The sequence below is a fragment of the Corvus cornix genome, chromosome 12 (genome assembly GCF_000738735.6).
Source record: "Corvus cornix cornix isolate S_Up_H32 chromosome 12, ASM73873v5, whole genome shotgun sequence".
NCBI classification, from domain to species: Eukaryota; Metazoa; Chordata; class Aves; order Passeriformes; family Corvidae; genus Corvus; species Corvus cornix.
In genome coordinates, this window is record NC_046342.1 from 15767336 (window position 1) to 15780616 (window position 13281).

General features: G+C 42.1%; 1 protein-coding gene across 1 annotated transcript in view; it reads left to right on the forward strand.

Annotated features, from left to right (window-relative positions):
- Nucleotides 1–12720, forward strand: part of TAFA1 (TAFA chemokine like family member 1) — a 224513-nt gene extending 211793 nt beyond the window's left edge. The window contains exon 5 of the mRNA XM_010390208.4: nucleotides 401–12720. Within this exon, the coding sequence (XP_010388510.1) occupies nucleotides 401–418 (18 nt within the window). The 3' untranslated portion in view covers nucleotides 419–12720. The remainder of the gene's footprint in view (nucleotides 1–400) is intronic.
- The last annotated feature ends 561 nt before the right edge of the window (nucleotides 12721–13281 follow it).

Sequence of the window (13281 nt, forward strand, 5' to 3'; positions counted from 1 at the left end):
GGCCCTGGCACAGGGTGCCCAGAGAAGCTGTGGCTGCCTTGTCCCTGGAAGTGTTCAGGGCCAGGTTGGACAGGGCTTGGAGCAACCTGGTGTAGTGAAAGGTGTCCTTGCCAAACCAAGACATTCTATGATTCCATGATCTCCAGTACCACCAGCCCAGGTGGTTAATGCACACCCAGCATCTCCCAAGGCAGAGGCAGGAGCTTGCTCAGGATCTGCCTCTTGCATATTTTTACACCCCTGCAGTGCTAAAAGACACACACCCCTCCAGTATTATATTTAAATTCAGCTGTATCAATCAGCTATATGCCACAGAGCCTGGGTCTTTCTTTTCTAAAAGAATATATTAAAAAATTAACATATTATGCATAACTGACTCTTTCCCATTTTCTCACTGCAGATCCACCCAAGGACTTAACAGAGCGCCCACGTCTGCATGGAGACAGTGAAAGCCCTGCTGATTTATGAGGACAAAGTATTGAAAGTTTAAAACCATCTCAGCATTTACAAGCCAAATGGATTTCTTATTTGCACTTTGACTGTTTACCAGAAAACAACAGTGGCTTTACTGTGTGAAAGAAAGGATTCGGTGGAAATAATGGCCCTGATTTTTGACAGCTGAAAATAAAAAATGAAGAAAGTGATTCCTTTGGTAAAGTTTCCGAGATTGCAAAGTACAAACAACAGTATAAGTTTGGATCTACAATTTACTTTATACCAGTTAAAGTATATATATATAGAAATATATATATATTAATATATGATATTTTGAAATAAAAGCCTCACTCTTCAAGAAATTGAGTAGTACCACACTTTGCTGCAGCTGCTGTAATATTTTTTTTCCTTTTTTGCAATGGTCTGGAAGTTCCCTACCTGTTTGAGAGAGAAATGTGGCAGTGAAGAGGCAAAGCAATCCTGCTGTGGTACAAGGACGCCTAAGAGCTACACGAATCCTACCGATGCAGCATCCAGAGCTTCCTGTTCCCTTCAGCAGAATTTTGAGGGCATTTTTTGTTCCACTTTGTGTTCTGGAGGCTTTTCCCCTTGTGCAATACTAGCATGCTGGCTTTGCTTCATTAACCATACTTGATTGATATATAACAATGATAATTCTATCCTCCTCCAAGAAAATATTTTTAGAGTTGTTAGATATTCCATGAAGAAGAGATGGACAACTACTGAGTGAAGTACAGTATGTATTAAAAGTTTATTTGGCAGAGTTTGGTAGACTGTGAGCTCCCTTCTTATTAAAGATGTACTGTACGTACAATGTCTTCAGACTTTGTATAGCTCGTAGAGACTCTAGTAAAAACCCAGTAACCACCTCCAAAGCTTTGCATTGTTGGCTCACTAATTCTTTGAAACAACAACAAAGCTATTTCTTTCCAGACCAACACGTGAGGGGAATTTTTTCATACAGTTTGGTTTTTCAGGAACCCATTTGAGGTTGAACAGGCACCTCAGCTTAAGCATGCCTCTGTGGACACCTGGCTGTGTTCTCTTATCCCACAGCACACATGGGTCAACTACCTAAATTTAAGTTTCCCTCATTGCAAGCCAGGCTAACTCTTGTTGAGAGCATTTGCCACCAGCTAAAAGCATACAAATAGGCAATTCCACAGCACAGCAAATGCACAACAGTTTGTGACAAGCACAAACTCGTGGCTGATCCCTGCTTTTGCTTCAGAATAGTTTCCTTCAGTTTATTTTCAATCTGTTTCTTGCCATGGTGAATTCAGCTGAGCTGAGATGTTCCTCAGCAAGGATGTGTCCACAGAGACCTTGACCCAGCCACTGCGAGCAGTCTCAACTCCCATTTATGGCTGAGCTGTAGCTGTTCACCTGGCAGCCTGGGCCTGGCATTGCTGAAGAAAGATCAGATCTGAGGGCTGAAATGTGCAAGCCTAGTTCACATTCCCAGGCACTTTTGTGAGCAGTCCAATTAATTTCAGGGGGTTTATTGGTGTGGAAAAGTGTCTTGCTGTCACGCATAAGTCTGCGCTATCTACCCTTCAGTCCGCCTAATGCTACCAAATCAAAGAGGAATAGGGAATTGTAAAACTATTTCTGTCCAGTCCAGCTTCAATCCTTTAATATTTCCAATTTCCTTTCAGCCTGCTTACCTGTCTCTCACAGGATGCCTTTGGCCATGATGATCACTTTTAATCCAGTGCAGGGGAAGTGCTGCACTTCCCAGCCTGGATTTGGTTGAAATTCCCCACTAACTTTCTTTCTCCTTCAGGGTAACCACTTCAATCCGGACGCTTCAAGAGGCAGAAATTGTCACTGTAATTACACTGTAGATTAAAGCAGCTACATGACGTGTCACGCCATATTCCATGCTGGCTTTCCACGCCGGTCTTTGCCCAGTGCTCACTGTGGAAATGGATAAGCTGTTTCCAAGTACTTCTACTGTCCCCCTTCAAAAATATGAGTGAAGAGTATCCAGGGAAGAAACAGACTACCCAGAAAGTGGTAGAATCACCATCCCTGGAAGTGTTCAAGAAGAGGCCTCAGTGTGGCACTTGGGGACATGGTTTAGTGGTGAAGATGGCAGTGTGAGGTTAACAGTTGGATTTGATGATTTTAGAGGTCATTTCCAGCATTAAGAATTCCATGGTTCTGTGTGCAGAAAGGAGTGTGAGCTTCGCCATCAGTTGTAGATCCTTGCACATGGAGACCACCCTCGCTGGTGGCCCAGCTGGACAGGCCAGGTATTTTCTGGGGACAGCCACCTGCCCAAACCACAGAAGATACCTGGACCCTACTCTATATTTTAGATGTAGTCTGCCCTGGCCATGTGTCCCCAGTACCATCACCTCAGTTCAGAGAAGAACACTGCCTGCCTGGTTACTTCCAAATGGATTATCAGATCAGCTCCAGGCTCACCTGCCACTAGTAAGGAGAAACTCCTCCAAAATAAACCCTTAGCATTTCTGAATTTGGCTCAAACAGCACCTTATAAACCCCAAGACCCTCTCAAGCATCCCTTGGTGCACTAGGAGATAGACCAGCAGGTTAATCCATTCAAAGCCAGGATGTGTTATCAGCCCTTTACCAGCTGGAGCTGAGGCACACAAGGCTAAATGGCCACCCATAATCATAATGGGGAGGTGTGGAAAATCCAGCAGAAATCGAACTTTGGTTTCCTTATTCCCAGTCTGCTGCTACTCTGTAAGAGGAGCCCCACAAACTAACGTGTGGCCTTGTACCCTTTGCCAAAGCCCAAGGTATCACCACTGGGAGGTTTATACCCCACAGCAGAGCATCTGACATGGCTCATTCTGTGAGTAGATAACGCTGCTTATGCTGTGCCTATGAAATATGCCTTGTGAGATTGGGAAATATTAGACTTGCTAACATATCAGAAGGAAATGTTGTCATTACGACAGGAAAGTTTCTTTGAGATGTTTACGAATTTTTCTTTGCCAGTAGGCAGCCTCAAATACCACCCCACCAAATTCAGTAAACATCTGCGTCTCTTTGAAGTTGCTGCAAAAATCTGCTCGTGGAGCGCGGGACCGAGAAATTGCTGTTTTAATTAAAATGTTTTAGAGGGGAATTAAGGCTTTTGCAAAAATAATGACTAATAGAACGTGAAGTCCAATTAAGAGTTGGATGCAACTAACCTTCATTGTTTCAGGGAACCAAATTGAAAACAATAACAAAAAGAAATTCAACAAGCCTAGAGTCACAAATATTCTGCATTTCAGGGATATTTGCAGTAGCACAGTGTGTAGCAGGAAGATGTCACAGCTACTTATCCTGGCCGATGGAAAGCAGATGTGTTTCAGTGGTGAAGTGAATGGTCCCCACATCCTCATGGGAAAGTGACAGTCATGCCATTCTCTGCATAATGTTAAAAGGTATTTATGTCAACAGGGGAGAAAATTAAAGTTCCTGCTTTTTGGCAGAAGTCTAGAAAGAGACATTTCAGGAAATGAAAAAGAAAAAAAAAGAAAAAGAGTATTTGTAAATGCATCAAAGATAAATTTAGATTTATGTCAGTGTTTCGTCAGATGTGTGAAATAAAGTTATGTAAATCTAAAATGTATAAGTTGGAAAAAAATACCAAAGAAAAGAAAGAAAAAGAAAAAAAAAGAAAAAAAGTAGCTACCATCTGCCTATTAATTCCGAAACTCTAGATTATGTGCTTCTGTCCAAAAATCTCTGGTAATAAAATGCTCAGTGTGGTATGACTTGATATTGAATCTTGAATATGCTATATGCTATATAAAAAAACCCAAACCTTGTAGAAGTCCACCCCTATGGCCAACATCAGGAACAGCACGATGTGCACCCAGACTTGGCCCTACACAGAGAAAGGACCATGAAAAATTGCTGAAGGTGAAGCAGTTTATGATGAGTGATGCTCTTATCAGATCTATTGACTGACTATTAGCAGAGTTTGCAGGTACTGTCAGTAATGTACTGCTTGTATGTTTTCCTATTATAAAATGATTAGTTACATTCCTAACTCTCCTCATCTGCCACTTACCTGTTTCACTGTATGGTCCAAATGTAATTACAGACCACAGAGAAGTTGTGGAGGAGATAAGCATACTTTGGCTTGGAAAGCATATCCATTTCATCTGAAGGTGGCAGGCTTTGTTTCTTCTTCAAGGGCAGGATGAATATTGTGGCCTAAAATGAGCTTCTATTTTATCAATACCTCAGTCACATCCCAGTAAGCAGGGTTTAGAGCTTGCCTGACAAAGAAATGGGTCATGCTTCTTTGCTTGGTATTCTATTTTTTGTCAGAGAAAAATAGAAACACATTCCACAAATAATCTTTCAGGTAGACAGAAGGAGATGTGTGTACAGGGCAGTTGGTTTCAGGCTGTCAACACTTTTTCTAGTTCACTGGTTTGAATTCAGATCATAGGCCTGACACATATTTATGGTTTCTTCTCTCAGAGGCTCACACAGTCAAAGCACTTAACTTCACAAATATTTGTACTTTATAAAACCATGCTGCTCTGAGGAAAGAAACTGAATCCTCTGCTTTCCAGGCAGGAAACTGAAACTCATAAGACCTGAGACCTGCCCAAGGTGCTGCTAAAAATCTGAAGCAGACCCGTCAGTAGAACTGAAGGCTCCAGGATTTTAGGGCATTGCTGAGGATGGTTCATCTGCGATTCACATCAGTGAAATTTTGCTGAGAGCAGACCCTGGCTTTGAGCTTGAGTCACAGAGAGCAGAATTGGGGGCCTGCAGTCAAATGTGGACAACCATCTGCAAGCACCAACTGACCAGAGCTTGTGCATCTCCCTTCAGCTGGGTTTTTCAAACCACTGATGCTGGGAAGATCACAACCAGGTCTACTCCAACATCTTTTGCTCCCACATGGACACAGTCCTTCCTTTGTTTGGTTTCATGGCTCCACAGTAGAAGCTGCTCTGAGCCTTTCAGATGAGAGCAGAGATAGAAAATGGCTGTGCTTAACCCTGAAAGGCTGAAAAAAAGGACCAAGGCTTCTTCTTTTGGAGGTCGTAATTTTTTAGAGACATCCATTTGAGAGAATGATTTCCATGTAAAAGCTGACTTCGAGCAGAGAAGGCACACATTGCTTCCCACCAGAAAAATGGTGAACTAGCCAACAAGGAGCACAAATAACTTGGTCTCACCTGAAAGTGGGAGCACCTCTGCCACAGGAGAGGATACTATGCAGGGCAACTAAGCAATGGAGAAAAAATTATTTTTGACAAATATTCATCTGTGGGCACATTTGGCAGATCTTTGCTGAACCTTTTACTGTTGTTTGACGTGTACCTCTAATTCCTGCTTGCAGCTCAGAAATGTGCAGAGGTCTTTCCCATTTAACAGACCTGTTCATCCAACACTCATGGTTGCATAATTTTTGTTTTCCCACCAAGAAGCAATAAGATCAAATTTGTATGACCAGAAACAAAACACATGTTTGAGCATCAGGTTACTGACCTGTTTCCCATTATTTCTCATCTGTTTTATTTCTCAGATTGCTGTCCTTGATTCAGTTAGAAATGAGGGCTAGAGGCCCACCTAGATATGAAGCAAACCACCCATAACCTAAAATATTGCTCAGGGGAATATGTGCTTTCTTCCTTCCACCTTCCATTCCTCTTCATTTCCTGTTTCATTTCACTTTCATTTCATCTCATCCCCTCTCTTTCACATCACTCAACATTCATCCGTCTCTATTAGCCTTTTATCACCACTACTGCCCCACAGACTAAAGAAAAGACCCCTTTCAGGGAGCTGTTCCCCTCAAGAACAGTGATTTATGTGATCTTCTCTCTTTTCCTTTTTCCTGTGTACTTTGGAAGGCGAGGTGCCAATCTGTGCCAGCAGCTCCCTGTATTTCACTGCCCACACCAGCAATCCCCAGCTCAGGGCCATGGGGTCCCTCTCAGGTGTGCCCTGGGTACAAAGCAGGTGCTGCTGGTATTTGATTTGCTGCAGAGGAGTTAATTGTCAGCTCCTCACCTTCCCTGAACCTGTTCTGTTTGTTGCTTTTCCTAAGGTCTCCTCTGCCTTGACCAGATCCGAGAACTCGGCACACCGGCTACTGGGGCTTGCCATCCGTTTAAACCTCTGCAAGAGGAAAATTTAGCACTATTGATTTGATCTGGCTTTTTTTGGACTTGAAATAAAAAGTGAAGAACAGGCCAAGCTGCTGTGAAATGTGTAGTGTGGGATCCAAGCACAGACGTAGAATCACTTGGATTGGAAAAGACTTCTAAGATTATCAAGACCAATCATTAGCCAAGCACTGCCAAGTCTAGCACTGAACTGTGTCTCTGAGCACCACATCTACATGTTTTTTGAACATTTCCAGGGATAGTGATTCCACCACTTCCCTGGGAAACCTGTTCCAATGTTTTTTCGGAGCTTTTTCTTCCCTGGTGCTCTTTCAATTACATTTTCTCTCTGAAAGACTCTGCTATCTAGACTAGTAGGGCCTTCATGATGTCCCATGTAAAATGGTCCAGAGTTTTTACAGATCTGACCCCAAGTTCCTAAAGCCTTCCTGGTGTCTCACAGACACTGATATAAATCAAAGAAAGAGTTAGAGAATGTTACAGGCTAAAGACAATGGTCTCTGTGTCCTTTCCTGCTTACAGAGAGTACTCCCTCAAAGTATCACTGAAATGAAACAGCCATTAAAGCACTCTGCAACCCGAAGAGCCTCAGTACTGAATTAATGCTGGAGATCAGCTAAAAAAATCTTAAAATAAGGAATGCACTTGCTCTTGAATTCAAGCCCTTAGGCAAATCTTCCACCAGCTTTACTTCTCAAATAGGAACTGATAGGTCACATTGAGACCCACTTAAGTCTTAGTAATGAACGTAAGCAGGGAAGACCTGTCACAAAGACGTCACTGCCTTGCAGTGCTACCTCCAGGCACTCTACAGTTTTTCTTTAATTCTGCCAAAGGCAAGTTTATCATTTAGCACTGGATCCACAGTAAGCAGATTTGTGTTCCACCAACTTTCCTTGCTCTTAGTCTAGTCTGGATTTGACTGATGACTATGTGTGGTAACAGCACTTATGTCTTCACAACACAGCACGACAGTCCAAATAAGGCTTTCCTACTGATGAAGGCACTTCCACCTCAGTATAAGTACCTGCTCTTTGAGCAGAGTTTGGTGGCATATATGTTCAAAGCTGCTCAAGAGGAACAACCAGACTATGATGTTTTTCCTCAGCAGCTTAGCTATTTTCCCCCCATTCTATTTGGCTACCAGACTCTCAGGGACACATCACCTAAGTAGCAACAGCCAGTGCAACAAAGAAGTATCACAGTGTGGATGTGCACCTGCAAGAGGCAGCTTCCATGTTTGCTTCACTCATTTGGCTTCATTTTGTTCTGACCTTGACTCCCAAAAACATACGGTCTCAAGAGAGAACAGTGACTGGACGGAAAAGAAACGTGGAAAATCACCATAGCCATTGTTGGTATGTCCTAGCACTGCTTTCTCCTCATCTGGAATAGGAGACAGGGAAGACTCATGAAAGGAAGGACAGGAAATTCTGGCACCCAAAGCCATAAGACTCTTACAAGCCTGAAGTGATATTTTCTGCTCATCTGTGCTGAGATGTGATTATTATAAGAACATCACATTCTCAGTTAGCTTTCCTACTCTCTCAGCACCTGCTTTCTAAATGTTATTATAGCCTATCTCCCTTTCAGCTCATCTCCACTCCTTTGTCCAAGGCAGAAAAAATTATACTCTGCTTACACAAAAGCTTATTCTTTTACTTGGCACACAAAACAAGGCAGGGGATAAGAGCCTGTTGATTTTATCATCTCATCATTTGCTTCGCTGTTGGATTATAAACAGTATTCCAATCTACTCCCATAACTGAAACACCTTTTTTGTATCAATTTTTCTTTTTACTATCTTCATACCACTTTGATGTTTTTACAGCTCTAGCTGTAACCTGTGTCTATTTCTCTGATTTGAACAGAATTGAATGCAGTTTTCAAAATAATGGGCCCAATCCTACAATTTTCCCCTACAGATGTTATATTCATCTAATCTGCAACTTCCACCTTACAAGGCTCTTTCCAACAGTGTCTTGTTACAGTCAACACCAGCCCTGGGCAGCAAAAACTGAAACAGACAACTCTGAAATGATAATCCAGGTATTCATATATTAGACAAATTAAAGTGCATGTTAGATTGATTCATATTTTTGCTAGTCTTTATCCTTTAGGCACTGACTTCAAGGAGAGCATGGCAAAAATTTCACCAGTGCCCAGCAAGGCAAGGAGAACAATTGGGACAGGAGCAAAACAGGAGAGAGTGACCCACACACATTGTACCTGCTGCCTAGGAAGAGTCCCCAGGCTGAAGTTTCTGAATTCACCCCAGAGGACTGGATAGTTAGGGTCAATACCTGCAGATACCTCAGTTTCCCTCATCACTGGATTTGACCCACAGTATTTGCTGGTTCATAATGTTGTTTTGCAGTACCATTGCTGAGTTTGAAAGGTTTTTTTCCCCCAATACTAATTTTATTTTGACTTTTGGAACTGCTTGTTGCATGTGATCTATGAGATCCTGGAGTTAATGACGTCCCTCAAAAGCTCTCAGAAGTGTCACAATGGCTTTTCCCAACAGCATCGTCTTGATTGTGCATCTAGGAGCAAACTACAAAAAAATACTTACAATGTAACAACAATACATCCCTTTTTTCCACCATCAAAAAAAGCTGCAAAGGAAAATAAGCGACAGGATTTCTTACAGTCAGTGCTGCTGAAGATCTGGTGGCAAAATTAGGAAGAGCAGCACAAAGCTGCTAAAATGGTTTAGCCCAAAACTAAAACTGGTTTAACACATAGTTGTCATTGATTTCTAGTCCTCATGATCTTCCTTTAATATCTTCTTCGAGACTACAGGTAACTCCACCTTTCAGCACCTCCTGTAGCTCTGCCATTTGAAGCCTTGTCACCTGCAAGGGAGCCCCAAAAAGCAGCCTCACAGAAATGAGTGTAGGCCTGGTCATTGTGTTGCTGTCTCCAGTTTCCCTTTCACCTGCTGCCCTTCACACCCAACAGAATTTTACCAGAATAGCCATGAGAGAGTTGTTCTTCCCAAATTGCTGTCAGGTATGAAAGTCATCTTGTGCCTGAATAATTGAGGCATTCATCCAACCAACAGCAAGGCATTTCTGTAGTCCTCCTTAACCCCCAACTGATCTAATTAGTCCCTTGCATTCAAAGGTGGTGATTTGGGCAGAAGACTTGAAAAATGGGAGTTCACAACTGGGAAATTTCTTGATCAGGATTATTATAATTTTTTCAAATAAAACCCAAAGTTTGCATAATGAGGATTTCTGGGAAGATAGGGTCTATTACACAGGAAAACCAGCTGTTCACCATTAATTGACTCCATCCTTCTCAGACACTTTTTTACAGACACTTGGAATCAGGATTTCTGAGCACATATGAGCCTAGCATTAAGTTAAATGAAAATCGAGGAACTGACCTGAAAGCAGAGATTACCAACCTTAACTTTCAATTTATCAGGACCTTGCCATGATTTAAACACAGGCTGCTCTGCCGAAATACAGAGAGTTTCTACTTGCAGCTCTTGATTTTCTTCACTGCTCTACAATGCAGAGGTTAAATGGTACCTGTGGAAAATACCCTGCACACTTCTGAGGTAACTTTCCCCAGCAGTTAGCACCGAAACACCCTCAGACATAGGGGAACCCATCAAACATGACCTATAGAGAATCACAGAATCATTAGGGTTGGAAAAGACCTCTAAAATCATCAAGTCCAACCATTAACCTAACACTGCCAGATCCAGCACTAGACCATGCCCCTAAGGGTCACATCCACACGTTTTTTGAGCACTTCCAGGGCTGGTGATTCCGCCACTTCCCTGGCAGGCTGTTCCAATGTTTGACCAGTGTCAATGATGCCAGCTACTCAGTTTTGAGTTTATGCAGCAGAGAGGGAAACCAGACTCATAGCAGGAGCAAATTGGTATTAAAACCCTGTCTGAACAGCAGAAGATCCACATCTCGCTCAAGACTTATATATAAAGTGAGCCTATACAATGGCAGTGCTGATCATTTCCTTGGATTTTAGAGAAATGAACAACTTTAACTTTACAGACTTCATGGTTGCTTGATCTCACTACAGTAAACAGCTCCATATTTTTCCTTTTCATGTTTTATCCTGAAGCAACAGAGCATTACATTAATTGACTTGTCTTATTAATTCAATAAGCTGCTTCCAAGATGAAATGCTTAGCTATGCTTGCTTGTTTTTGGCACTTTTTGGTTGTTGGAAGAAAAGCTTTAAGGCTAGAATTGCTCTGATGTTTTCCACAGTTCACTGAATAATTTTATGCACTACTGAAGATTTGCCACATTTGGAATTACTGCAAACTGCTACTTTTTCATCATAGTATAATTTAATTCACACTTTTAGTATGATAAGAAAACATTTAACAGTTTGCATATTTGAGAAGAATATTTGTTCTGCCATAAAGTTATGGTTAAGAATTCATTATGGGTCACTCATTTCTAGGACTTGTAATTTGGACTTAAGATACATTTAGAAGATTAAAGATGACATAGAAGCCACCCCATTCAAATGAATTATATGCAAGAAATCCGGGGAGAAAAAAATTGACCTTGCTGTAAATATAGGGCAAAAATAATTTATTGCAAGCTTGAGTGAGATTGAGAAATTTTTACTATTTTACCAAGATATTGAAGAGGAGGTGAAACTATTTTAAGCTTTAAAAAACAAAACCCTGACATTCCTTAAGGGGAAAATATTCATGTAACTATGTGGATTCTTAGATTTCAACTTCTTTAGGAAACATGAACTCTTGGTTTGCCTTTCAGCTGGTGAATATGCTGATTTTTTTTTATTATTTTTCTGTCTGTGCTGCTGAAAATGAAATTTCTTTTTTCACTGAGTTTTTTCTTTTTCAAGAAGTCTGGCCAGGGGCTGGCAATGCATTTACCTTTCTATCCATCATCCAAGGTCACGCCTCCTCAGGGATGGCGCATACCTGGGAGTGACACAAGGGTCATTCCACTTGTTCGAATCACCCTCAGCAGCCATTGCTGGTGTCCCTTAACCTCTCTGTGTCCCTTGGAGGGTCCTGTCACACCATGGACTGTTGTCCTAGACATAAATATCTCTCTCCAGTTTATTTCTTGGACTCGGAGTAGAACCTCACAGTGAAGCCTCTAAGGTGAGGTCTCTGCAGGTTAACTGTGAATATTCTCCCTCTGCTTTCTCGCTGCCAGAGCCTGTGGGACCTCCACCATCTCAGCTGAGGAAAGTGGCTGAGAAAGCCCCTTAGAGAGCTCCTGGAGAAAGTCCAACATTTAACTGCTTCAGGGATGTGGCCTGGCCTTGGCAGGGCTGCTGCAGGGAGCAAGGGCTGGACACAAATAGAGTGAAAATCAGAATGCTACAAAAGGGAATCAGTCTCGGGAAAAACAGTTCAGATGTTCTTGCTCCTGGGGGTAGGAAGAAGGCATGGCTGAAAAAAATGTCCTTTACACTCCTTCTCACCCCAGAGCCAAGAACAATCCCTGCTGCAGCAAACCCAATCTGGTAATCACAAGGTTTTGAGTTAAAGACTTTGCTTGCAGCGAGGTCCTGTTTTTAAATGAAGGTTATTGACCAAGTTTCTGGCCTTAAGGAAAGATATCAAAACATAATTTATGCTCAGAGTGACCTGTAGGTGTTTGCACAACAATTAATACCCAGTTATGGTAATACAGCTGGACACAAGGCAATTGATCTTTTCCTTGAAACTTTTTACGCTTACAGCCACTACCTCTAACTCTTCATTATGTGTCCCCATACTCATTGCATTTCAAAATTATCACACTAAGCAAAGCTCAATGCACTGTTTAAATGAGTAAGGAACATCTGGTGAGGTGAGACTACTGGGACTCCATGGACAGATAAAGCTGTAGCACTTTTCCTCTGTATATGGAAATGCATTGTAAATTAAATCTGCAAATCGTCTGAAAAGGCACAGGTTGGAAAGGAGGTGGAGAAGCACCATCATTTGTGCCAAGGTCAAATTCCATGCAGCTTAGCTTGAGCCAGTGTATTTTCATGCATTCAGTCACAAAGCTTTGTACTGTTCGCTCATTATTTTGTACCTTAACAGTTTTCTAAAGGTGCTTGGGTCATCGTACTTTGGCCATCACAAAATAAGTGCCAAATATACTATAAAAGTGACAAATCTTGTGACTATGAAAATATTTCTCTCCCAATCTTTTTTTGTCTTCTTTCATTTGCTTTAAAGAAGTACTAATAATACTGATATCTCAACCTGGAGCTGCCTGATACTGAACCACTGCCTGCTGATCCACCTTAGTTAAAAAAAAAGCAAAACAACAAGTTGTGCAGTAGACCATCTGCCACGAAACATAAATGTCTTGTAATAGCAATAAGCCAAGAGCCATGAACCACTTAGCCTGAGGGAGAAGATGTTTCAGCAGGGTGAGCAGCAAGGAAATCCTCAAAGAGACGGGTGACGCTCCCGTTCAGCTCCAGCTGCTGCGGTGCTGGAGGCCAGCTCTCCTGCAGAATTCCTGCCCAGTCCGAGAGCTCCTGCTGTGTCACCTCTTCACCTTTGCATTCATGCAGAGAGGCTGAGCCCTTGGGAAGATCAGAGTCACTTTTGTTTGTGATGCTCTGTGGTCAGAGATCCCACACACACCCCTGTGCCAGAAGAGGATGTGACTGTACCTGAGGGTTATCACCACCTCTGTGCCAGGACATCCCTGCCCTGCTGCCACCG